Below are 27,568 nucleotides of genomic sequence, written 5' to 3'. Positions count from 1 at the left end.
TTGGCCCCCGGGCCTTGAGTTTGACACCCCTGTTCTAAGAGGAACAAACATGAACAAAAACACAGCACACGTCTCCGTTTGCAATAATATATCTATATTGTTTAATATTTAAATGATGTCATTACGCTCTGCTGTGTTACAGACAGTAAACATTAGTCAATAATACAATAAAAGACAGAAAATACAGTCTAATGTTATTAGCACCTCTAGACACTACTGTCCTCGAACGGGTTTTAGTATTTTAATATAGCTGGACTACTGCCTACACATGGTCTTTGTACACCAGTTAACTAAGACATAGTGTTTACATTATAAAGTAGAGAAATAACAGTACACATTATGATTTAACACAGTATGAGTAAGTATGGAAAATGTAGAGGGTTTGTGGAGAATACGTCTTTGTCTGACTGACATTGTGGTTCTCATCATATCTTCGAACAAACTTATTAAAACAGCCAACCAAACTTTCAAATGCAAAGTAACACAAACTTGTTTTCAAGTCTTCATGGAGTCCAAAAACCGACCAGATGTAGAAGTGTGGTCGGTGTTGGGGCTCCACAAAATTGCCCCAAAACACGGGTAAAGACAAAAAAAAAAACGGCCCCATCATTCTTAAAAAAATAACCTTTTTTCATCGTCAAAACATGAATCCTTACACACACGTAATGCTTTCTCTCCACTCTCGTCAACACCTTAGAAGCCACTCAAATGAATCCCAACATTTTCCAGGAAGGCCACGGATACAAATCGTTCTGGATACAAACTTCGGCTCGAGCAGCGAAACACAAGTTTTAATGGAGACCCAGTTTGTCCGTGCCATTAGCATTCTGCTTTGCACCGACGGCCATGTTCAATGCTTCATTACGTGATGAACACTTGCTCCGAGGGCAACGCAGAATGCACGTCGCTGTGAAGTCTAGGCATCCACTTAATCACCGGGAGACCCTATTTTAAGGACAAGGGCAGGTCCACTTCTGCCTGATCTAATACAAACTAGGCTGCTAGCTTTAGCAAAGGACAATTTGGCTAATCTTCAAATATAAAGCCTTGCCTGTGCAAACGTTTCCCTTCTCAGTTTCGTATATCTCAGCTTCACTGTCATTTCACTTTTAAATAACAAATACTCTTTTTAGGATGTGGGGGAGATTTTAATCCAGAGCTCGATTACATGTTTTTGTCTCGTTTGCGTCTGGATTTAGGGAACGCTAAATAATCCAAGACAAAGGATCGACAAATCAATTCTGCTTCCGAGGGTGGATTCAGATTGTTGCACTTGCAAATGTTGTATAGGGTTTAAAAACAAAATAATCAACTCCAAAATATAAATATGACCCAATTTGTTTCACTAATTAAAAATCCATTCATTAATACTTCGCTGGTTTGGAAACCCGTCATCACTTATGCTGCTGTTATTATATTTCCATCTCACTTCAAACAGGATTTTAGGGTCTGAACAAACACCTCTGAAGTCCCCGAGGTCTGAACTAAATGTTGGTTCAAAGGATTTATCACCGGCCAAGGACACGTTTCTGGCAGAGACTGCATTTCCTATGATCCTTATGTCATGGAAATATAAAAAACACAAGTGCCATCAGCAGATTTCCGGTCATTTAACTGCTACTGCATCAGCCTTAATAACATACTAGGAGAACTGGAGTTTAAAGTGCTCATAATAATTAATATCTCTCTCATTTATCAATTTTGGCAACTGACAACTTCCTTTCCAATTTCACATAGAAAGAAATACGACTAAAGCCCATTAAATAGACGCACATTGGTCAGAACTTCTTTTTATAAATGTAGTAATCGGGGAACAAGCCAATCAGAAACAGCCAATGATGTAAATCAGGCCCTTCTGCACCCAATCCACAATCTGATCAATATTTGAAGAGCTTTTTCAAATTATTCAAAAACATACATTTACAAAAACGATAAATGTAAAATGTCTGCCTTTGGATTACGCCTGCTGTGTGGCAGATATATTTTCACTACACACCTCTGCTCCGGTATCTGTTGTTCACCTTGTATCTGAAAACATGTTCCCATAATGGGCTAGCGTAGCAATCAAATTCAAAGTGCATTAATCAGTAGAACTAACTACTATCCCTCCTCCTTTACCATCATAATCTATAACACACAAAAACAACATGCAATCCCTCCAAATATAAAGCGAATACACACACTACAACCACAGTATCTCAGTATTGTCTCTTGGTGCCTTTCAAAGCAGTGAAGAGGGGAATACTTGGTACATGTTTCCTCTTTCCTAAATGGAGCTAACAGAGTGCAGTTCACTAAAATACCACAAGAGAGCAACAGATTATGTGACATTGCCTTCTCTGTCAATCTCCCAGAGACAAGATGAATCCTTGGATTGGTATACAATGTTGGCGACAAACTGCTTAAAAACGTCTAAATTGTAGCCCATTTGTGACCCTGGAGCTCTTGGTCGAGTAAGGCTAAATTAGATCAGAATATATTCAACAATTTAACAGCTCTAGACTTTTCATTTAAAGGGCAGTTTCAAACTGGACCCTGTACAAAAGCAGCAAAATTAAAGTACAAAACATGTGTTAGACACATGAAGAAACAAAATAAAAAAGTACCTTTTTCAATGTGGCCATTACCATTTAACCATGGTAGTTTAAGAAATACATGTAACTGGGGTGAACCAAGACTACAAAAAGGTGCGTTATTTTCTTCTTAAATAAAACAACGAATAGCTTCAAACATTTACAAAAAGCTTATCCACAAAATCCAACTTTCCGTAGTACCAGCCAAGACACGTGGGGGCCATCAAATGACTCTCCAAATGTAAACATGAGGAATTAAGCACAGGGGGAGAAACACACCGTAACAATATGTACAGGTTAACGCTATAGGCTACACTACAAGTAGGCTATCTATACAGAAAGTGAACGGGAGTGCATCAATAGTGCACAGACTCTTTTTTGATCATTAATTGACTGAAATGTCAGATTTAAAAGGAATATTTTGTAATTTTGAGAAGTATGCGTGTTGCTTTCGTGCTAGTTAGCAGAGCACAAAGATACCACTCTCATACCTGTATGCTAATTATGAAGCTACAGCCAGCCAGCTGCCGGTGATTTTAGCCTAGACTAGCCTAGCATCGCTTAGCTTAAAGACAGGAGACAGGAAGAAAGCTAACCTTAAAGTGTTAAAATGACAATTTGTGATTTCACAGGGAGATAGCTTAAAAACACAATGACTTTTAACGATACACAAATTATTGTTTTTACACATATAAAACAAAACCAGATTTGACGTGCTAAGTAGTTTTGGGTGCTATTTAGGTGGATTTCTTTCTTTTTTAGGCTTCATACAGAACCAAGCTAGCTTCCAGTCTTTGTGCTAGGCTAAGCTAACCAGCAGCTAGCTATAGCTGCAAATCAATCTTCTCATCTAACTCTTGGCAAGAAAGCAAATGTGTGAATTCCTCAAAATATCAAACTTTTACTTACAGACATTTTTACTGACAGGGATTCCTTTCTGTTCTACTCCAGTAGGTTTAGGACAAACAATTGTCAAAAGTGCACACAGAGCCACGAATGATTGAGGGCTATTGCATACCACATATCCCTAAATTTGATCAACTTCTTCAGATACAAAATTGACTTGTTTATGATAGAGATGTAATTATAAGGAGCCCTTTTCTGTTGTGACAAAAGTACTGGATGTCAGTGCTCTTAGGGAGATTTAGGCATTGTAATATAGGGTTTATCATTTCACAATATACATAATGATGAAATGTACACACTAATGAGCTATCAGGTTTTGTGAATATACCTACACTCTTTTTCGTTTTTCTCCAAACGTATTACACAGATTGGGTTTAGTTGGAAAAAGTAAGTTAGCATTTTTTGAACATTTGAACCTACAAATATACTGTAGGTTTGATTACATTAGGTTTTACTCACAGAAAAGTGCTATATCGTCTCAGAGTGAGATCTACAGGAGAGGAGCGCTTGCTTAATGTAAGCAAAAGATTCAACAAATTACTCCGACTTGTGGCTTTTGTGGAAGCTTAAGCGTTGATTAGCTTAATGTAGATCTACCCTCATCTTACGAGTCTTCCTCACACACACCTTTACAAACACCACACACTCCATTGCGGACTCTCCACGCATCACATCTCCTTCTCTCGCTTCCTTACAAATTGACTTAACGTGCCACGATTTACACACAATCACAATTATAAAAAGGGGGACGATTAGGAGTACATTTTAAATATCACTAGAGTTAAATGTAAGGTGCAGGATCGATTATAAATGCTGTATAACATTATCTAACTATAGCAGGTGAGCTTACAGGATTTGGTTATTGGCAATGCCGTACATGTATACGCTCAGAGACAAATCAGAATTTGGTTATTGCCGGGTCGGACCAGAACCACTCGCTACATCTTGGCAGAGAACGATACAAAAAAAAAGAAAATCTCCCCACACATTAGGGAGGATGTAGGTACTCTCTCCACCCACTCTGTAAAATATGCTACAATCCATGCATTGTGCAAGGCTCTGGAGAGATGTGTGGTGGAAAATCCAAAATAAAACCAGAACAGAGGTGAGAAACTCAAGAGGAGAAGCACGGTGATGACACGTCCTACTGGACTCTGAGGTTATCTATTGTATTTAACAGAGTAAAAAAGCTATTTCTTATTGGTGTAGGTGGAGGTGAGGTTTCCATGTAGCCAGTTTTTCACGGAGGAGCAGCACTGTCCCGCTGCAGGAGTCCTTGTAAGAGCACTGAGAAAAACTAAAAGTGCTTTTGATGCTACAGAGATGTGTTAGTTGTTGGAGTTCATCCTACCGGCTGAAAACAGGGGAGGCGGTGGGGGTAAATGCTGGGTGGGAGGCAGCCCCCCCATGGAGTGCAGCAGGGAGCCATGGAGGGGGTTAGAGGCAGCGGAGGGTGTGGTTGCAGAGCCGGGAGAGTCCACGTCGGGCGAGGCCAGAGGCTGGTGGAGGCCGAGGGGGTCGGTGCCGTCGCTCACCATGGGGTTGCTGACGCGGAAGCATTTCTCTCGGTGGGCCTTGAGCATGTTGGAGAAGCGGAAGCGTTGACCGCACACCTCGCAGGGGTACGGCTTCTCCCCGGTGTGTGTGCGGCGGTGGCGCTTCATGTTGGGCCGGCTGGTGAAGCTCTTCCCGCAGATCTCACAGATGTACGGCTTCTCTCCTGCACACAGAGGGTCAAGTGGGGAGGGGGGGGGGGGTGTGGGAGAGAAACTCTTTAAGGCTTTAATTAATAGCATTGTATTCAGCCACAGCAGTCAGTGTCAACACTACCTGCCCACATCTAGACAGATCTAGCAACTGGGTGAATGTAATGGAGCATTAAGCAGATTAAGATATTTCCCTCAGGAGTTGGATGAGACCAAAATAGAGCTAATAGAGGGTGAGACTTCCATGGCCAGCAACACATCTCCAAATAAAGTTACTGTGTGTCTGCTGAACGCTGAAATAGTTAACTGTTTGCACCACAACAAGTATTTAACTACTCGACATGGAGCAGAGTGTAAGACTTGGTCTGCGTTTTGTTTTTACTGTGTGTCGTGGCTTCCTTCCAAGCCAACTCGTTTCTTTCCTTCAGATTACTCACAGTTTGAAGTGTTGCTTGGCCTCCGATGGTTTAGATGATGTTGCGATGTGTTTGCTCAAAATAAAATAACAAACTTTTGCACATGCAACAAAGAAAATAGGCCTTTACAAGATTCAAAAGAAATAGGCAAAACTAAAATAACAACTTGGGTATTCTTTCTTTCTTGATAATGCTTATATAACTTCGGAACTTAAAGGGTACTTGTACGGTTCGTATGTACGTGTGCGGTTAGAAACTGTTGCCCATCACTGTGGCGGTAGCCCAGGCACCGTGGGAATTGTAGTCCTTTATAGTGCGTGGACTACAGACGTCACAATTAGGTGGCCTTTCTTATAAAATCTAAATACTGGCTCCAACACCGTGACTTTGAAGATTGTTTAGAAGTCCTGCCGGAAGTGACTCACCAGTGTGCGTCTTCATGTGTTCGTCAAAGTACTGCTTCATGTTGAAGTCCTTTCCGCACCACTGGCACATGAACTGCTTGTGTCCGATGTGGATGCTCATGTGGGAGCGCAGCTGGTATTTGTACTGGAAGCGCTCGCTGCAGTTCTGAAATCAAACCCAATTAACACTTTTTACACAAAGTCAGAAATGGTGCCATAAATGGTAATCATTTGTGCATGTGTACATGTGGGTATACATATGAGTATATGGGTACAAGTATTACTGTTACTATTCTTTATTCCCTTATCTATACATTTTCTTTTAATATTATCTTCTATATTACTTTACTTTTACCTATACAGGTATATCTTATTTATTTAGTTATTTTACTAGCTAGGACCGGAGGGAGGGAAAAATAAATAAAAATATTGACTGTATAAATGTAAACTCATTGTGCCTGACTCAATAAAAAAAAGTATAAAAAAATAAATAAAGATAAATGGTAATCATGTTGAATTCAAATCCGAGCTGAGATGTATTTTTGTACATTGAAACATTTCACCCTGGCTCTCCACCACGCCCAGATTCCTTGACCTTAGTATTTCACAAGAGACGGCCATAAAGAGCCTCATTTCATTTCACCAATCATTTCAGGAATGTTCCGCCGACGTCTCGGTCCGAGTGGAACTCTTCATGTGAGTTAAGTGTGGTGGATATTAAAGGAGCTCAAACCTCACACTTGAAGGGTTTCTCTCCCGAGTGCTGCAGAGAGTGCACCTTCAGGGACATGCTGCGCTTGAACGACTTCCCGCACGTCTCACAGGTGAACGGCATGTCCTTCGTATGGGCTACACACACACACACACACACACACACACACACACACACACACACACACACACACACACACACACACACACACACACACACACACACACACACACACACACACACACACACACACACACACACACACACACACACACACACACACACACACACACACACACACACACACACACACACACACACACACACACACACACACACACACACACACACACACACACACACACACACACACACACACACACACACACACACACACACACACACACACACACACACACACACACACAATAAGTTAATGGAATTCAATAGTGAGCCACTCAATAGGACAAATAAGCAAACCCTAAAATAGCACTTAAAGAACAACACCGGGGCTTTGTCATTGGCTAATTGCACCAAGGGTATTGGATGTGTCTCGTCTGGTAAAGAAATCTATTGCCTTTGATTTCCTTTGATCAAGTCACTCGGTCAGTAGGGAGGATAAACAGGACGTATATACACTTATAGAGATACAATGACGCAGTGGTGGAAAGTAGCAAAGTACTATTTTGATGTACTTTACTTTATACTTCTACTCGACTACATTAAAGGTCCCGTGTCATGGCCATTTCTCCTGATCATAATTCCAATGTTGAGGTCGACTAGAATAGATTTACATTTTGCAATTTTCCAAACTCACATTGGTTTCTCACACACTCTGTATAGTGTGTGTATTCACTCTCTGTCCTACACGGCTTGTTGGAGCTCCTGCCCCCCCCCCTCCCTGTGAGCCCACTGTGCTCTGATTGGTCAGCCCATTCTGTTCTGATGAGTCCACCACCGTTACAGCAGAACATCAGTGATTATGTGTTACAATGGCGTGGGGTCTGCGAGACATCGCGGATGGACGCGGGAAGGGGGGGGTGCTGAGGGGGCTGCAGCACCCCCATCTGCGAGGCTCCACTAGCACCCATGGGTCCAGGAAGAAAAAAAGAAATGTCCAACGAGGCGTTCTGGGGCAGCAGACAGGTCTTCTCTGTGTCAGAGTTCTACTCGCTACAGGGTGCACTTTGAGGGTGTGTGACTCAGCAGACCGTTCACATGCAGAACACACGAGGGGACGGGTAAGAACCGGAGAAGCATGACATGGGACCTTTAAGGAAGCCGACATTGAACGGAAATAAGATGCCTATCTCCCAAAAAGGTGGAAGAGGAAAGCAACACCCAAAACAAATCTCCGCACAACAATCAGTGGAAGAGGAAGCCTGGAGGAACAAAGCGACCAATCAGGACGGCTGCCACTCACCGACCATGTGCTTCCTGACGTGAGCCATGGTGTAGAACTTCTTCTCGCAGATCTCACAGGAGAACTTCTTCTCGGCGTAACCGTGCACGATCTTGTTGTGCTCGTGTAACGACCACAGCTTCTTGAAGGCCTTGCCACATGTTACACACTACGGGGAACAAAGGGGCAACATACAGTTATTATCGGAGCGTTTTTGAGGATCGAGTGCACGGTGCCGAACAACGTAATTAGAGTCGGTAGATTAAAGCGGCAAATGATCTCTAAAAGCGTGTGTAGAGTGGAGGTACTCGACACATCATGTATTATTACGGACTGCCAGTTGACGGAGCTGCTGACTCTGATCGGCGTTAATACACTTGCATGATGGCAGCTGTGCATGTACTGAGTAACACTTTAAAGCTGTGACTGCTATTATAACAAAGGGTTCTGTCTGAAGTGTGGAACAACAATGCTTCCATAATAATGAAAGCAACATAATTAGACAAGCTGTGTTAATTTCCGTATATTTTACGCAGTAATCATGTCGGTTTCACTAATATAGACTTTACTCTCGAGAGGAGATGATGTTGGATTTGCATTTTGATCCATAATATTGATCGCATCATTAAACACAGCAGATCTTTACTAAATAAGGGAAACAGATGTCAGTAAATAATAACAGTTCACACAGTATAGTAGAAATAATGGATAAGGACACTGTCTGTAAACAATTGGATGGTGCAGCTAAGCTAGTACGCTACAATAGCATCCTATATTTATTTACTACATCAAAATTAGAATTGTAAACTCTGCAAAGTGTCAAACTATCCAAAATGTATTTCAACAGGACAACATGTGACTGGCTTTCGATGGCCCCCATGAGCAGATCCACCTATTCATTGATGTGGCTGTGGGTTCTGTGGCTGCTGGGAGACCTACACTAGGAAGAAGTGAGATGTCCTTCAACATATTCACCGCCGAGTCCTACCTGGATGCTCTTCTCGCAGTCGGTCTGCTGGTGCAGCAGCAGCTCGCTCTCCAGCAGGAAGCGTTTCCCGCAGTTGTTGCAGATCTGCATGCGGTTGTGAGTGACGTTCATGTGCTTCTCCAGGTACCAGCGGTTGTTGAAGACGCGAGGGCATTTCTTACAGGGGAAGTGCTGCTTCTCCTCCAGCCTCACCTTCTGGCCCGGCCCGTCTGGATCCAGCATCCTCTTCCCCGGCCTCTGATTGGCCAGCGTCGCCTCGGTGAGAGTCTGCCTCATGGAGGTGGTTGTACAGGAAATGGCGAAGGCTCTGGTTCCCCGGCGGGGTCGAGCCATCAGGGCCGGCGGTTCCAAACCTGGAATGTTTAGAGTATTCTCCTCCTCTTCCTCGTCCTCCTCCTCCTCGTCTTCCTCCCCGCTGCTCTGCCCCATCATCCCCCCCCTCCTCAGGTCATCATCTTCCTCTTCTCCAACTGTGTCGTCATTCTCCGCCTCGCTCTCCTCTTCTGAATCTCTCTCGTCGTGGCAGCAACTAAACATGGCGCCGGCCTCAATGATGTTTGCTGATTTGCTCTCGGGGCCCTTTGACACGTTGAGGGTCTGGTTGTTGAGGTTGACTTCAACAATGATCTGGTCTCTGTTGAAGGAGGCGTGGCTGTCTGGGCTCTTCGACTGCTCTCCATTGCTCTCCACCTTCGTCTTGCCTGCCTCCTCCACCCTCACAGAGAAGCTGCCCTCCCTCTTATACCCCAGCTCTGCCTCCTGTTTGATATCCGTGTACAGCAGGCTGGAGGGCGTCGCCACACCAGCTCCTTCCTGATTGGCCATGTCTGCGCAGGTGGTTCTCAGCGAGTGGCTGCTGATGAGGTCGCGACAGGAGGCCGCGATGTCGCTCATCTGCAGCAGGGCGGCGGCGTTGAGCACGTCGCGGACAGTGCGGCTGCTCACCAGCAGCTTGGAGGTGTAGATGAAGTTCAGGATCTGCTGCAGGCCCTGGGAGGTCAGGGCGTCCAGAGACAGGTCCACCCGCCGCAGCTGCTTGCTCTGCGCAAACAGGGAGTGGAAGAAAGGGCTGTAGGCCGCCAGGACCCCCTTATGGGCCGGGAAGGTGCTGTGCTGACGAACCAGAACGATGTCAACGTCACACAGGTCGGGCTGGAAGAGGCGCTGCTCGTTCAGCCTGTCCATCAAACAGGTGAAGTGCAGGGCCACATCCTCCACCAGGGAGAACTCAGCAGAGGGGAAGTCTGTGGTTTTCTCCACTATGAGCTGCAGACGCCGGAGGGAGAAGGACAGAGAAAAGGTGAAGAAGACATTTAGAAATATGATCAGCTGAAGTTTCAGATTGGAAGCCATTAGTACCTTTCATCACTTCATTGTCTCCTTTCACAAAACCTGGCTACAACCCAAATACCCCTTGTGGAATAATACAGTTTGATACAATTATATTTTCTGCATTTGTATTATTATGTTATTTTAATGTTAAAGATATATTTTTGCAAGTTGTAATTAATAAAGTTGTCTAAACAAAGTTTCTTGAGTTGACAAAAGACTCCCAATGTTCTAACGAGAAAGGGATCCATCATTGCCTGAAGAGGCTCTGCAACCTGTGTTGATTTGACCTCAAAGTAGAGACCTGAATATCACTTCTAAATAAATACATCCTAAAGCCGGTATCATTTGATTTTCAGAATGTTATTGCACCAAGTCACACGCAGGCCGCACGGCATCAGAAGGTGAACACTCAGCACTCTGTGCAAGGTCCTCAACTTCCCAAGGTGGGTTTAATTTAGCACAGGAAGGGCAGGGCTTCGATCCAGACGGGATGTACACACACACACACACACACACACACACACACACACACACACACACACACACACACACACACACACACACACACACACACACACACACACACACACACACACACACACACACACACACACACACACACACACACACACACACACACACACACACACACACACACACACACACACACACACACACACACACACACACACACACACACACACACACACACCACACACACACACACACACACACACACACACACACACACACACACACACACACACACACACACACACACACACACCACACACACACACACACACACACACACACACACACACACACACACACACACACACACACACACACACACACACACACACACACACACACACACACACACACACACACACACACAGGTCTGTGCCAGGACTGACTTGTCTGAGCATTGGTATTCATTGCCGTCCCCCCCACCCATTAGCTGGCTCCCTCCACACACCCACTAACTACACCGTCCCCGAGGAGCTGGGAAGTACACACAAGACAAAACACATCCGAAGAAATAATTAGGAAAACGATGCTGAATAAATACTAACTAACCCTGAAAACAATTAAGGGAGTTTATAATTCGAGGCGTCTCCTGGAGGCAACACAGGACGAGTGCTAATATAAGCCTGGCTTTGGCTGGAGAGGATGAAGCTGGGAGCCATGATTACATTCTCTACATAACTTATCCATCAGTGTTTACAGTAACATGGGAGGCACAAGACACGTGCAATAAAAAGGCAAGATATTCATTCATTTTAGGACGATTCTAGCACAACAAAGAGTGTTGCAGCTGGGAAACGGATTCACGTCTTGGCCTAACCTTGAAAATATGGCCCGTTTGAAGAATTCAATTATGTGTTAGATTTATTCATAGTTTTGAGCTGATGATAAATTGGACTGTGAGCAGGAGAAGAGATCGGGTTATCTCTCCCCGTGCTACAGACGTCACCCAAGGGCAAAACACTGCAGCCTTAATCAGATCAAGAGAAAGTTGCAAACCGGACATTATGCAGCTTTTGCGATAACAATCGACATCTGCTTCTGGAGATATAAATAAGACAACGCTGTCAAAAGCTTAAATTCTATAAAATGAATAGCATTCTCATACTCAAACATCAATAGCTGTGTTATTTGGTGCATTTATTTAGACAAAATGTCTTTACATTGTAGATTAAGTTCATATTCGTCAGGTGGATACATTAAAAGCGAGCCAGAGACAGAATTGTCGAGCTAACGTTAGCTACAGTTTGGCTAACGAAATTAGTTTCATCCAGAGCCATATAATAGAATGATACGTCCTCAATTACCAGGGGATTACTGAAACCACCATGAACTTAAGAAAATGTAGAAATGAATCTAATCCGAATTTTGAAACCTTCCTTCCCTCCCTCTAAATATATCAAAGCAATAAACAACAGCAACAGGCTCTGTAACCAAGGCAACGTTAGCCTAACATGTATGTTAACAGGTAAGATAGCTGTTCACACTATGTATATTTTCTGCTATTTTATTTCTATTTGAGATGTGTACATTTTCGATTGTTTAATTCTAGTCTTTTAACTGTCTTATGTGCAATGCCTTGTCTTTTGCTGCTGCAAAGCAAACATTTCCCAAATTGGTATCAATAAAGTACCGTACTTTTCGGACTATAAAGCGCACCTGCATATATATATATATATAAGCCGCAGCAGCTAAATTGTCCGTCTGTCTTGCTCTCGTTCTGTCTCTCGGTTCCACTTTTACTTTGGCGCGCTACCTGTCTCACTCTTTTCCGGCCTCCAGCTTTTCCTGCTGGAGCCCGCCGCTTAAAGGTGGCGGGCGCGGACCGGTCATAGAGCCCATAGCGTTAAAGGTGGTTAATTGTACCTGTAAAATCCATAGATTTAGGAGGTTCCCTAGTGGCCGTTAGCTGTACAACAAAAAAAATGGGGGAAAAAGTCGCGGCTTATAGTCCGAAAAGTACGGTACTTCATATTTTATCTTAATCCTCAAATATTAGCAAATTTAACTTTTTCAAATACTGATGTAACTACAGTATATACACATCGATATGTTGTATACATATTGCAAATCAAAACCTTAATTCACTACTTATTACCAAAAATCGTAGTTATCAATGCATTAACATTGCCCGCCATGAACTTCCGGGGAACGATCCTCGTCTACATGAACCACGTGACGATAACCGTTTTTGGACTTCCGTTGTCGTAACTCTTCTCTCTATATGGCGCTGGTTTCATCTAGAAACTAGAAGCCTGTTTTGTTTAATTTCGTGATATCTAACGTCAATAAAATAGCTAGCAGCAGGGCTAACTGTTGATTATGATGTTAGCCAAGTAGCTTAGCCTAGCATAGCTGTTTATCCGTTGGAAGCTAGCAAGCTAAAAACCAAAATAGCTGCGCTGTTTTATTTTAAAAGCAAAGTACAAGTACCTAAATGATTTACTTAAGTACAGTTCTTGAGTAAATGACATTACACCGGTGCTTGTATGTGGTCAAAATCTTCAGTCACATGCGTTTTAAACAATAAGATGAACATATTTTATAGCCAAACTGTCACGGTTTTAAGTTTGTGTGTCTGGTAGTGGGTGTTTTTCTGTTCTCCTTGTCATGTTTTCCTCCCTGTATATTGTCTGGTCTTTTTTCCCTGTGTTTTCCTGTCTGTCGTTAGTTTCCCTGGTGTGTCTAATTTCCTGATTGTTTTCACCTGTCACCCCTTGTGTGTCTCCTGTGCTCATCAGCGTCAGTCCCGCCCCTGATTATTCCCACCTGTGTCTTGTTACCCTTAAATTCCCCTGTCTCCCAGGTTGCGTTCTAATAGTCCATTTAGCTTAGGAACCTTCCTAACCGAGTGAAATGACCCGGAAGTCCCTCAGTGGCAGCCACGATAAGTGCCGTTCCAATTCTCTAAATGAAAGGAAAGGAGGTTTCAAACTTCCTTTATAACCTCCTTTAGCTTAGGAACCACTGGACCTCCCTAACCGACAGGAGAAGCGAAAATGCTGCCCCACAATGCCTTGCAGCCGCAGCATTTGCCGTCACTCAACAGTCGGCCGTTCACGGAAACAACCGATTATGACGGAGAAATTATATCATGAAAGTTACGGTGCTTATTAAGCATTTTAAAACGTATGTGGTAAGTTGCCAAAGTGCTTTGTTTTGAACGTTCATCAGTATTATAATCAAAAGAGAAATATGAACGTTAGTTTTTACTGAAATGATCAAATAAAGTCAACATCTCACAGTCTTTACTGAGCTGTGTGGGGTTTGTTCAACTTTTAAAAGATGTCTGAATGGTGATATACACAGAGATAGATGTTAAGGACTAACGTTTATAATAAATACATCTGTATTGATTTTAAGATCTTTAGTTCATACAATCATACGTATTGAGATCATTGGTATTAATGTGGACCGGAGGGAGAGGGTGACGAGCATTAGTTTCACTTTCCTTTTTTATTTCAATTCCAACTTTGGTCATGAAGAATATGTTTCTCTGTTGTCCACGTTCATAAAGCACAAAGCAGCAGCATCAGAGCACGGTGCAGAGTCTCTAGATGAGTCCCTCGTTCTTATTGAACATCCATGTTGTAGTCCGCTGTATAGAAAACTGTAGTTTCCATGGTTTCCCCACAGCAGCAGACACACATTCATGACGTCCGCTGGCGCATCATAAACACGTTGGATAGCGAAAGTGCAGTCGGATTCTCTAAAGTACCGCAGTCTCTTCTCCTAAGTCCTTTTAAAGTCTCCTATCCACTATCCCTTAACGTTTCACTCAGAGGTCAAGGAATAGACGATAGGGTTAGAACTTAGGAGCTGATCTTTGTCTTATCGGAACGCAACCCCAGTGTTCAGTGTCAGTCGTTTTTGTCATGTTCAGGTCGATGCATATTGTCTCTTAATGGTCAGGTCTATGCTCCTTGTACTCTTGAGAAGTTTGATTCCTCACTATGTGAGCGCTTTCATTTTTTGTTCTCTATTTTTGTCATCTCGGCGAGAGATTTGAGAGTTAAATTTTTTGTTGTTCAATGCTGTTTTGGAAAATAAAGTATCTTACAAATACTTTGCCTCTGTCTCCCGGGTCTTGCAATTGGGTCCTATCCTGTGTCTGAGTTCGTAACACAAACCTACTGGGTGATTCTCTGAACCGCCTTTTGGGTCTTTACCTTTTTGAAAAATGAAACTACATTTTTTGCATTTTTGATCATAACATCTGGTAGTGGACTACTTCAAACTTTGAGAAAACAAATGTTCCCACCTCAGGCACAAAATTAATAATTACTAAGAATGTCCTTGAACAATGTGACGGGGTTGAAGTTTTTGGCAAAAAGTAGCCATGAGACCTTGTTTAGCTAAGACGGCACCACATGGAATTTAAGGACATCATAAAATTGTAATATTCTGCAAAACTATTGTTTAATTTTTCCTAAATAATTGCTTACTATAAGTTTCCTCAATAGACTTCTGTGATGTCACTCCCTCAATGCAGATGGCACATGGACTTATCCATTATGTTAATAATCAGACGGGGTTGAAACAAACCGGGGGACGAGTGTCAATAGCGCAATTTCACAGATAATTCATGCATTTTTCAGATTGTTTCTTCTCAGTTAAAGTTCACACGCATTATGATTTATATTAGCATCAAAATGTTGGTATAATTGGCAATTGTTATTTGTTTAATATTCAATGAATATGTGATGATGCTCAGTGAGGACATACAAACATGTGTGTTGTCTACAAAGACAACTAATTATTATAAAACAAAAACTAAATATATATATTTAGTTTTACATTGTAATGGGATGGATGGGTCAAATGCAGAGAAACCGTTTCGTTACATAGTACCATAGTTACTACGTAATGACAATAAGTTGAATCTATCTATCTATCTATCTATCTAATGCAGGGGTGTCAAACTCAAGGCCCGGGGGCCAAATCCGGCCCGCGACTTCATTTTATGTGGCCCCACAAGAGCTTGCACAAAATATGATGTGTTTATTATACGGTTACATTCTACTTTACGGAGGCACGTTGCCCATAAACTCCATGTCCCACAATGCATCTCAAATTTGACTTTTTTCTCAGAATTTGGCTTTTCTTTTTAAATCATTTTGTGACATTCTCACTGAAGAGACTTACAATTATTTGCCCTAGACTTCTGCTTTCAGACGTAGTTAATTATGAAGGTATTACCCTATCCGATAATAATCCAATGCAGAGCCAATAATGTAATATAATATATTATTTTATATATGTTAAATATTTATATATGTATTTTTATATAGTATTAAAGTTACAACCGGCCTTTTGAGTGCAACCAAAATGCGAATGTGGCCCGCAATGAAATTGAGTTTGACACCCCTGATCTAATGCAAAACACCCTGTTCCTTTAATTCAGTGCTTTAAAATACATGTTGTAGTTTCCTTTCATTTAAAATCTTTGAAGTGCTTGGGACACACAAAGGGCACCCGATTCAGAGAATCACCCTAACTGGTAAATGAGGGGTTTCAATCATTCAATCACTGCTTTATGCTTTAAACTACATCATCAAATAGTTGCAGTTTCCATGCCTCATCTGTCACAGTATGCAATAAAGCTCAAGCCATCCAGTCACATTTCATCACAATCAGAACTGCAGCCAAACAAGTACTTTGCAATTCAACTCTGCATCCAACTGGCTCCATCTTTGTCCTCCCAAATGTCAGGCAGAGAGCTTGTTTGCTGTCATTAGACGGAGCGCCACCTTTAACCAGCCTCTCAGTCAGATGTCTCCCAATACATTATTCATATTTGGCCTGACCCGTGACAAACACGCAGCGGGGGGATTACTGACAAGAGGTGTCATTTAAACGGGCTTCAATCAAAGCTCTCCGTCCACACAGCATTTAATCTGCCAAACACAACATGTGGGGCGATCCTCTCCTAATGTGGAGGACCTGTTGCACACCGACACTGTTTTATAATCTTATATGTTGGATTGTTGCAGAATTTCGAAGAAGGCAATCGTCTATTGAGAAAATGTTCCATTGTGTGTTGGATAGAGATACTCTGTAGATATCTTTAACTGTCGATACGTTTACATACTATATTCTACAGTTTTCATGTATATATTTACTCTTTTAGTTTGTTTATTTTACATTTAATTTAATATATAAAGTGAATCTAATCTACCGTACTCTTCGGACTATAAACCGCGACTTTTTTCCCCATTTTTGTTGTACAGCTAACGGCCACTAGGGAACCTCCTAAATCTATGGATTTTACAGGTAAAATTAACCACCTTTAACGCTACGGGCTCTAGGACCGGTCCGCGCTCGCCACCTTTAAGCGGCGGGCTCCAGCAGGACAAGCTGGAGGCCGGAAAAGAGTGAGACGGGTAGCGCGCCAAAGTAAAAGTGGAACCGAGAGACAGAACGAGAGCAAGACAGACGGACAATTTAGCTGCTGCGGCTCATATGCAGGTGCGCTTTATAGTCCGAAAAGTACGGTAAATTATTCTACTTGGCCCTGTGAAACATTGATTAACTGGTGGTCACTCAAGAGTGTCAGACACCATATTTGAACAACTTTGGAGGGCAGATGCATTTTGGGAAGATAATGACACAAAAAAACATGTCTGATGGCAAAGCCTTCATTCCAAATCGAGGTTTCAAACTTGGAAACTAGTTTAGCACTAATCCGGTTCTGATGGATGATGCACAGGAGTATTGCTCGGACCAACAGGAAGCTACTTCATTAGTTTAGCTAATTAGCCGTTAGCTTGAGTTATCATGAATGCGTCAATCAAAGCTTGTGAAATAACAGCAAGTGGAGAATCCTCAGCCATGTCTTGTTGGCAGACGCTTGTCTCCTGGACCTGAGCCAGACAGATACGAGTGTGAGAATAATAATCTCTCTTTCTAATTTGACTTTTACTGGTGAGAATGCCCTTTTCCCTCCAGCACCTGCACGGGACGGCCCGTGTGGATTTACTGCTCTGTGAAGCCTCCGTCACTGGGAATGTTTGTGACCTCCACACAGCTGCCATTACAAAAGCTCTCCTCTGCTCACTGAGATGTCGTGTGACGCCATGTTCACCATTACAAGTGAAAGTGCTGCTTGTTATAGCATTACATGCAAATACAGGATATAGTTATTGAGTCAATGTACCTAATGTCCTCTACTGGCACATGTCAATCAATGCTTTTGCCACACACACACACACACACACACACACACACACACACACACACACACACACACACACACACACACACACACACACACACACACACACACACACACACACCACACACACACACACACCACACACACACACACACACACACACACACACACACACACACACACACACACACACACACACACACACACACACACACACACACACACACACACACACACACACACACACACACACACACACACACACACACACACACACACACACACACACACACACACACACACGGGGTTAAATCTTTCTGTGCCGCCTGCCAACAGTCTCTGACTGCACTCAGTGTGCTTTCACTTCTCCTTCTTTATCTTTCTAAACAAACGTCTGTGGGAGATATGGGAACAGTCAATACCACTAGAGTGCACTGAATCTCAAATATCAATATATCTGGTAACTAACTACGGGAAAGGGAAAACCCCCCAAAAGCACAATAAGGCCCCTTTAAGACAGCAATCCCATGATGCCTCGTTCCCTCTTGCAACTCAGCGGGAAGTTTAGGTATTTTGGCTCTGCCCCTTCCACCCATGGAGCCCTTCCACCTACAGTAAAGAGCACCCTCAGCAGAGAGGGGCTCCTGCTGAGGGGCCAGACGTGACTGACACCCGGAGGAAGGAGAGTGGGCACCGCGTCAGGCCGCATCTCACTCACTGGCATGGAGATGGGGGAGCGCACACACACATACACACGCGCACACACACACGCGCACACACACGCGCACACACACACGCACACCCCTGAGTCATCACCAGACGAGAGCAAAGCATGACGAGCCTGAATACAAGCTACACACAGAGATCATGCAGTCTGGCCTCAGAGTAACATCAGAGGGTGGGATATGGATAGGATCATGAGCACAAACAAAAAAGAACGGCACAAGGGCACGTCGTTTCTGGCAGAGTAAAATCAGCCATTAAAAAGTCATCAGGTTAATGGCTGACACCGTGTCCTCTGAGCAGAGCAGGCCTTCCTGCTGCTGACACACAGGTGAGGTCTGAGAGAAGCTGAGCCAGAGCAGGAAGTCCTGATGTCCTGGGAATATGTGGTTTCTGATACAGGAAAGGAAGGCCGAGGTCTCCCAGGTCCCCCGGGTACGGGACTCCATTTACTGTTGAGTGATTGTCAACATTGCTGTTGGAGAGAAAAATCTAGATGACAGAAGCAAAATAACCGAAACCGACACAACACTACTACAATCGAACACAACATGACTAGGATCTGAGGCCAAACGACGAAAGGGAAAGACGACATGACTACAGAGACAGGCACACCACAGAACAAGAGGCAACCCTGACAGAAACGGACCAATAAGAGAAGCAATACTACCACTTGGGAGACTCGATACAAACTAGATGCGAAAGTACGACAGAGGAAAGCTAAACCACCGAAAAGAGATGCATAATAACCCATTTAAGAGTCTTACAAAGACGGCAGAGCGATTACAAGAAGACGCAACAATGACTGAAAAGTTTGGAAACACGACTGCAGAAACAAAACAACAACAATCAGGCTCAATGAAGACGCAAAAGAAACCCACGGAGACTGATGCCAAAGAACCAAAGGAAAAATCAATAGGAATACAGCCAAAACAATCACAACATGACTAAAAGCGGAAGAAAAAGGCACAAAACAACAACAACAACAACAACAAAAAGGGAGAAACGGAGCACACAAAGATGAAAAATGAATACAAAGACAGGCAACAGGACACTGAACAAGCACGAGTGACCACAAAGCCACCGGTGTTTTAGCCTGTACGAGGGGTGGGGGGCTTTTTGCCGTTCTCTCATAATCCGTCTAGTGGAAGATTTCTCCTCCGTCTGCAGTCTGCACTCCCTCCTCTCCAAATCCAATCAGCACAGAGACCCAGCACTGACCTTGAGGTAGAGGAAGCACATACAGTATCTGAGGCACGAGCTCTCCCACCCTCACATCCCCCCCCCCCCCCCCCGCACGCTCACCTGCATCACAATCATGTGTTTGTGCCCACGTCAGTAAACAGAAACATGGCGTGTGATGACACTGCTGATGCTCGCAGAGGCAGAGGGGGGATCTAACTGTAACGGTACCCCCTCGTCAGACATGTTGCACTCGGCTCTCACTTTTAACAAGCCCTGTGGTGATCGTTACGGCGCTGTGATAAAACATGCTAATAAAAATCAATGACTGAAGGCGGGAGCCATGGCAGCGGGTGGCGAGGTCACACACACCAGGGTCAAATGCACAGACACATTAAAAAGTCGAGTTTAATACATAGTTTGATATTTAAAGAGTCCTTTCCTGCTGATATCAGTATGTAGTGTCTCTACTTTAAAGAGTCCTCTCCTGCTGATATCAGTATGTAGTGTCTCTACTTTAAAGAGTCCTCTCCTGCTGATGTTCAGGTGTATATCAGTATGTAGTGTCTCTACTTTAAAGAGTCCTCTCTTGCTGTTGTTCAGGTGTATATCAGTATGTGGTATCTCTACTTTAAAGAGTCCTCTCCTGCTGATGTTCAGGTGTATATCAGTATGTAGTGTCTCTACTTTAAAGAGTCCTCTCCGGCTGATGTTCAGGTGTATATCAGTATGTAGTGTCTCTACTTTAAAGAGTCCTCTCCGGCTGATGTTCAGGTGTATATCAGTATGTAGTGTCTCTACTTTAAAGAGTCCTCTCCTGCTGATGTTCAGGTGTATATCAGTATGTAGTGTCTCTACTTTAAAGAGTCCTCTCCTGCTGATGTTCAGGTGTATATCAGTATGTAGTGTCTCTACTTTAAAGAGTCCTCTCCTGCTGATGTTCAGGTGTATATCAGTATGTAGTGTCTCTACTTTAAAGAGTCCTCTCCTGCTGGTGTTCAGGTGTATATCAGTATGTAGTGTCTCTACTTTAAAGAGTCCTCTCCTGCTGATGTTCAGGTGTATATCAGTATGTAGTGTCTCTACTTTAAAGAGTCCTCTCTTGCTGTTGTTCAGGTGTATATCAGTATGTGGTATCTCTACTTTAAAGAGTCCTCTCCTGCTGATGTTCAGGTGTATATCAGTATGTAGTGTCTCTACTTTAAAGAGTCCTCTCCTGCTGATGTTCAAGTGTATATCAGTATGTAGTGTCTCTACTTTAAAGAGTCCTCTCCGGCTGATGTTCAGGTGTATATCAGTATGTAGTGTCTCTACTTTAAAGAGTCCTCTCCGGCTGATGTTCAGGTGTATATCAGTATGTAGTGTCTCTACTTTAAAGAGTCCTCTCCTGCTGATGTTCAGGTGTATATCAGTATGTAGTGTCTCTACTTTAAAGAGTCCTCTCCTGCTGTTGTTCAGGTGTATATCAGTATGTAGTGTCTCTACTTTAAAGAGTCCTCTCCTGCTGATGTTCAGGTGTATATCAGTATGTAGTGTCTCTACTTTAAAGAGTCCTCTCCTGCTGTTGTTCAGGTGTATATCAGTATGTAGTGTCTCTACTTTAAAGAGTCCTCTCCTGCTGATGTTCAGGTGTATATCAGTATGTAGTGTCTCTACTTTAAAGAGTCCTCTCCTGCTGATGTTCAGGTGTATATCAGTATGTAGTGTCTCTACTTTAAAGAGTCCTCTCCTGCTGATGTTCAGGTGTATATCAGTATGTAGTGTCTCTACTTTAAAGAGTCCTCTCCTGCTGATGTTCAGGTGTATATCAGTATGTAGTGTCTCTACTTTAAAGAGTCCTCTCCTGCTGATGTTCAGGTGTATATCAGTATGTAGTGTCTCTACTTTAAAGAGTCCTCTCCGGCTGATGTTCAGGTGTATATCAGTATGTAGTGTCTCTACTTTAAAGAGTCCTCTCCTGCTGATGTTCAGGTGTATATCAGTATGTAGTGTCTCTACTTTAAAGAGTCCTCTCCTGCTGTTGTTCAGGTGTATATCGGTATGTAGTGTCTCTACTTTAAAGAGTCCTCTCCTGCTGATGTTCAGGTGTATATCAGTATGTAGTGTCTCTACTTTAAAGAGTCCTCTCCTGCTGATGTTCAGGTGTATATCAGTATGTAGTGTCTCCATGCTTTAATGTTCAAACAGTTCTTTATTCTTCTCATACTGCCTGTGCTGCAGCACCTCTTTTCACCCTCCGTCTGAAACCAGAGCCCAGTCTGCTCTGATTGGTTAGCTGGCCGGCTCTGTTGTGATTGGTCAACCGCTTAGAGATGTCCCGCCCCTTAGCCTATCACCTACAATGTGTTGGAGTGCTAGCCAATAGAGATGATGTGTAAAAAGGTCACAAGAACTGCCCCAACACTTGCGATTAGAGGCAAAATGTTCAGCATGGCAAATCCTGAATAACTTAAAAATGAGCTGATGGTTATTCTCTTTCCACCACTTTGGCTAATTATTTAATTCCCCTCAGTTTAGTAAAACAGTTAACTTTCTTTACCCCAGCATTCACTGCCGACTGCAATTAATAAAGACAATATTATCAGCGTTTCTGCGGCTCTAATTCCACACATCCAATCTCCGCTGCACACGAAGGCTTCCCTAATGGCAGCTTGGACCTCGCCCTGCCTAACCTCGTGGAGCTCTCCGGCTGCTTTCACCTTTAGATTGAATCACATTTCCATCTATATGTTAATGCGACCACAGGTGACAAGTCAATCTACGACTGATACGCGTTTAGCCGAGCATGAAATTGGGATGGACAAACAAAAAATAAGGATGAGAACAGCATGAGCGGCATTTTAGCGACGTATGGTACAAATCTGACAGCGTGAGCAGGATTGCTTCAGCCGCATGAAGTCCATTTCTGCTTTAAACATGCCGGACAACAGTGTGTGCTATCAGTTTGGGTAAAGCTGACAGTGTGTGTGTGTGTGTGTGTGTGTGTGTGTGTGTGTGTGTGTGTGTGTGTGTGTGTGTGTGTGTGTGTGTGTGTGTGTGTGTGTGTGTGGGGCCCAATCAGAAGTGATGTTGAAAGAAGACATCAACTGGCTCGTTGAGATGACGGGCAGTTGGTAAATCAAAGAGGCTGCCCAGGGGCGGTCATGTGTGTACGTGTGTGTGTACGTGTGTGTGTACGTGTGTGTGTGTGTGCGTGTCTGTACGTGTGAGAGTGTGTGCGTGTCTGTACGTGTGAGAGTACGTGTGAGTGTGTGCGTGTACGTGTGTGTGTACGTGTACGTGTGTGTGTGTGTACGTGTGTGTGTCTGTGTGTGTGTACACGTGTGAGTGTGTGTCTGTGTGTGTACGTGTGAGTGTGTGTGTGTGTGTGTATGTGTACGTACGTACGTACGTACGTACGTACGTACGTACGTACGTGTGAGTGTGTGTGTGTACGTGTGTGTGTCGTGATGAGGTTGGAGCGTCCGCACTGAAGCTCTGCCGGCTCGGAGCTGGGAGAGGAAGCGCTGAGTCAGGAAGCCCGGCCAAGAGAGAGGCCCGTGGTGCTGCTGGCATCTCCTCCTCACACACACGCGTTACAGCGCTTCACACACCACCGCTCCGCTGGAGTCATCACACACTGTTCCCAAGCCAGCACCGCACACGCATGTGCATTCAAATTCATCAGTGATCACAGATATGTGAAACCAAATACCTGTGGCGCTTTAAAGACAGAGGGAGATATTTCCCATCGTCATAGATCATAAAAAAGTCACTGGAGTGTCAAAATGCGATTTGCCCGAATTTAAGGCACAAAGAGTGAACGATGCACCTTTGAAGTGATCCATTAGAGACAACAGATCACTCTGATGTGAAGCGGCGGGCAGGTGCAGACACACCCGAGGGCCATTACACCATGAAATGGAGATATCTTTATTATCCCTTTCATAGCAGGACACGCACACGGGAGACGCAACACAAGACTCTACAGAGCTCCTTATCAGAGGAATCTCAGTGGTGTGGCAGGAATATTTCTGTGTGTGTGTGTGTGTGTGTGTGTGTGTGTGTGTGTGTGTGTGTGTGGTTGATATGTTTGATAGAAGGTCAGAGAGGACAAAGAGGAGAGGTAGAGGCGGAGCGTCGCCTTTCTTTAGCCACAGCCAATCAATGCAGGTCAGAGAAATTATGAATATGAGCTTAAAAGAATAGTTTCACATTTTGGAGACGGTGTTCATCATCGGCTTCCTGGTAAACAGTTGGACACAAAAAACATTGAATGTACATCAACTGGTTGGCTAAGCATAGCCTTTTAGCAACACCTTACGAGGTCATGCATTGGACATTTCTTGGCAAGGAGCAGTGGAGTAGTGCGTTGGTGTTCGGATCAGGGGAGCACAGGTTCAAACCCCACTGCAGTCAGCATGTCGTTGTGTCCCTGAAGAAACTTCACCCCAAAGTGCTCCTGTAGGGATTGCCCACAGTATTGAGTATGTAAGTCGATTTGGATAAAAGCGTCTAACATGTAACAAGTAACATGTAATGTAATGAAGGAGCAGTCACTTCCTTGATATATTGTCAGACACATAACACCTGTAAAATAGTTAATAGTTTATGTATGGATACTTGCTTTATACTATGCTTTACAGTGACACTGGTGGGCATATTTGGTTGCCTTCGAACTAAGCTAAGCTAGCCGTTTGCCCTGGCTTCATGCTAAGCTAACCAGCCGATACATTGTACCAGTAAAACAGCAAATAGTTTGTTTTATATATTGAACAACCATAAAGTGCTTTATTAGTAAGCTTTGGAGACATTGATGGGCATATTTTGTCAGCTTCAAGCTATGCTAGGCTAGCTGTTTCCTAGGCCTCACGCTAAGCTAACCATCCGCTAGCTGTAGCTTCATATTAAGTCTACAGAGAGATCAATCTTCTTATCAAACTGTCTGCAAAGAAACCAAATAAGTGTATTTTTAAAACACTACAGATTAAATAGTATTTCAATAAATAATGTATTTGTTTTCGTGTTTCTAAGTTGTTCTTTGTATTTATTTTCTACAACAACAGCATGGCAACTCACTCCCGTCTTCCTGCGTCTCTCTTTCTGGATTCAGCTAATAGCTTTAAGAACACGTTTATAAATGTATGTCAATGGAAAGCTAATAGAAATCCTCATTTAAGGTGTACATACAAAAAGAAAGCCTGTTTGACTCTTTGAAGTGAAGTGCCATACGGGATAGATTAAAGTAACTGTTCTTCCCAGGCTGGCACTGCTGAGAAAAACAATAAAAATGTGAATTTATTATACCAAGAGTAAAATCCACCCCGTCGGACAAACTTGTGCCAATTTAACCAACAAGAACAAAAGCCACCTTACATAAGATATGTGCGTTTGACCTTGCTCACTGTTCTTAATCTCAGGGGCATGAATAAGCAGCACCTACAGTATGCTCCGAGTTTCCACGGAGAGCTGGAGTGTGTTGCCAGGGCTCGGGAATGACTGCACTTGTCACAAGGACTAAAGACCGTTTCCTCGCTCAGCACCCAGAGACGCCTCGAAGTCAAGGGTGGGCAGGAATGCTCTGAATAGGCAGTTACGTAAAACTCACAGCACCCTGCGAGGAGAGAGAAGGAGCTACTCGGGACCTGACAACGCTGAGATTAAACTCAGTCAGGTGGCCCACAGAAAAAAACGCTTCAAACATTTAAAAGTTGGCAGAGAAACAGGTTTATATTTGTGCAAATCCATCGTATTTGGAGAAACACAATCATTCGAATAAAGGGTAGGCGGATTATGATTCAATGGATCTTGTAGCAGGCGATCCAGACCACAGATTAAAAGAGATCAAGAAACTACGAACAGCTATTTGTCTCTTTTAGTCATTTTAAAACGCACTTTTTGTAATATCTTTGTGATCCCTTGTCATCTCTTTGACATGTGCGTCTATTGTAACGTGTTTTGTGTCTCTTTAGTGTTTTGTATTCACTTTCCTACAGTAAATGTGAACAGTCACTTCATACGGAGGCTCTGGTCCAGGCTTGGGGCCCCTAAACCCCTTTGCCTGCTCAGTAACCCACCCACAAATAAGGGAGGTTATGTGAGGCTAATGATAAAAACTAAATTAGCACACACTAATCAGCTTGTCAACAAACAGAAATGATCGGGGGCACACACACTCAAAAGATACAGTATCTCAGATCACCGGCGCGTTACCCTTCGCAGATTTACTCTCCAATAGACTACACAACCTCTCTCCTTCTCTCTTCGCAGCACCAGCGGAAGCCACCCAGCTAGCACCAGATCTGACCCCGCTGACCCTGACCCAGATATTAACCCAAGCCTCCAGATGTGAACGCGCACTGGGATTACTCCACCACTGCATCGGGCTCCACATGCTTTCCTAATGAGGCATCCTAATATGACCCTGGAGACAGAGCGCACTGTCTGCCTCTCCATTCCCATAAGTCTGTCTGTGCTTCGTATCATGTAAGGGAATACAAACATGGGGGAATGCTAAGAGGATGCCGACATATCCCTTTTGTGCATAACACTGCTTGTGAATTAAAACTTTGTGCAATACACTGTATTTTTCTTTAAATCTGTAAACATTACTTCAATATGTTTACATGGCCACTTTTTTACCATGGTGTACTTATCGGTTTTTACTTATTGTGTTGTTGTTTTTTTATGAATAAAGTGTACATACTTTGTTTGTATAATATATCCACTGCACTCTTGATGTTGTAATACTGTGCTTTTCCCTGATGTAGAGCATTCCTGATTCTGATTAATCCAGTGAAACAGTTCTGCTTTGACTGTCAGACTGTGGAATCTGCATTTCATTGAACTAGGACACTTCAAACAAGCTGATAGCACCTCTACCTGAGGGTCACCTGCAACACATGAAGTTATTGCGACATGAAGAGTGACATCTCCTCCTCTCGATGGATCTTTAATGTATGCATGCATGTCAAACTTGTCCTGCTCTAAAGGACTTCCTCTCATCCTGTCTCCATTCGCACCAGTCACGACCTGAGCCCTTTTTGTGTGTACAGGAGCGCCCTGATATGAAAGAATTTAACTCCTTCTCTGCATCAATGTGGCTATTGTAGCCATTGCGTTCTTCCAAGCAGCTTCAATTTCCAACTTGTGCCATGTCTGCAAGTTACAAACTTTACACAGAGATACACGGTGTGCCTGCGGCAAACACACAAGGAGGCACAAAGTGTGGCAAGTTTTCATCGGCCTGCTAAGTAGCTGAAATGTGCAAGAGATCAAAGCGGGACACAGACAAATAAACAAAAATGCAGCGCACTCCTGTGAAGCCTACCATTTTGATCCAGCGTTTCGAGGCTCAAAGGAGTCCCAGAATAACTCCTTCCGCAGCAGTTTCCCCTCCGCCATGAAAAGGACCGTGCAATTGTCACATTTCTTCAGTTGTTGCTCTTATCCTCAATCCTGTTTCCCCCCGTGCTGCTGTAGCATTCAGACAGACAAAAATGCAGAGGCTGCTTTTGCAGGAGGAATTGGTGATTGGAGC

General features: G+C 43.5%; 1 protein-coding gene across 1 annotated transcript; it reads right to left on the bottom strand.

Moving 5' to 3' along the window:
* Positions 1 to 73: 73 nt before the first annotated feature.
* On the bottom strand, positions 74 to 27,568 carry zbtb47b (zinc finger and BTB domain containing 47b). The gene is made up of 6 exons (XM_034108553.1): positions 27,359 to 27,568; positions 9,108 to 10,373; positions 8,141 to 8,288; positions 6,739 to 6,854; positions 6,027 to 6,171; positions 74 to 5,199 (listed from the first exon to the last, which is right to left on the bottom strand). Exons 1-6 carry the CDS (start codon positions 27,359 to 27,361, stop codon positions 4,808 to 4,810), a joined length of 2,070 nt encoding a protein of 689 aa, XP_033964444.1. The 5' UTR covers positions 27,362 to 27,568; the 3' UTR covers positions 74 to 4,807.

This window comes from Pseudochaenichthys georgianus, chromosome 20, assembly GCF_902827115.2.
Source record: "Pseudochaenichthys georgianus chromosome 20, fPseGeo1.2, whole genome shotgun sequence".
NCBI lineage: Eukaryota > Metazoa > Chordata > Actinopteri > Perciformes > Channichthyidae > Pseudochaenichthys > Pseudochaenichthys georgianus.
The sequence above is the reverse complement of the archived record's forward strand: the minus strand, read 5'-3'. Positions and strand labels throughout refer to the sequence as shown.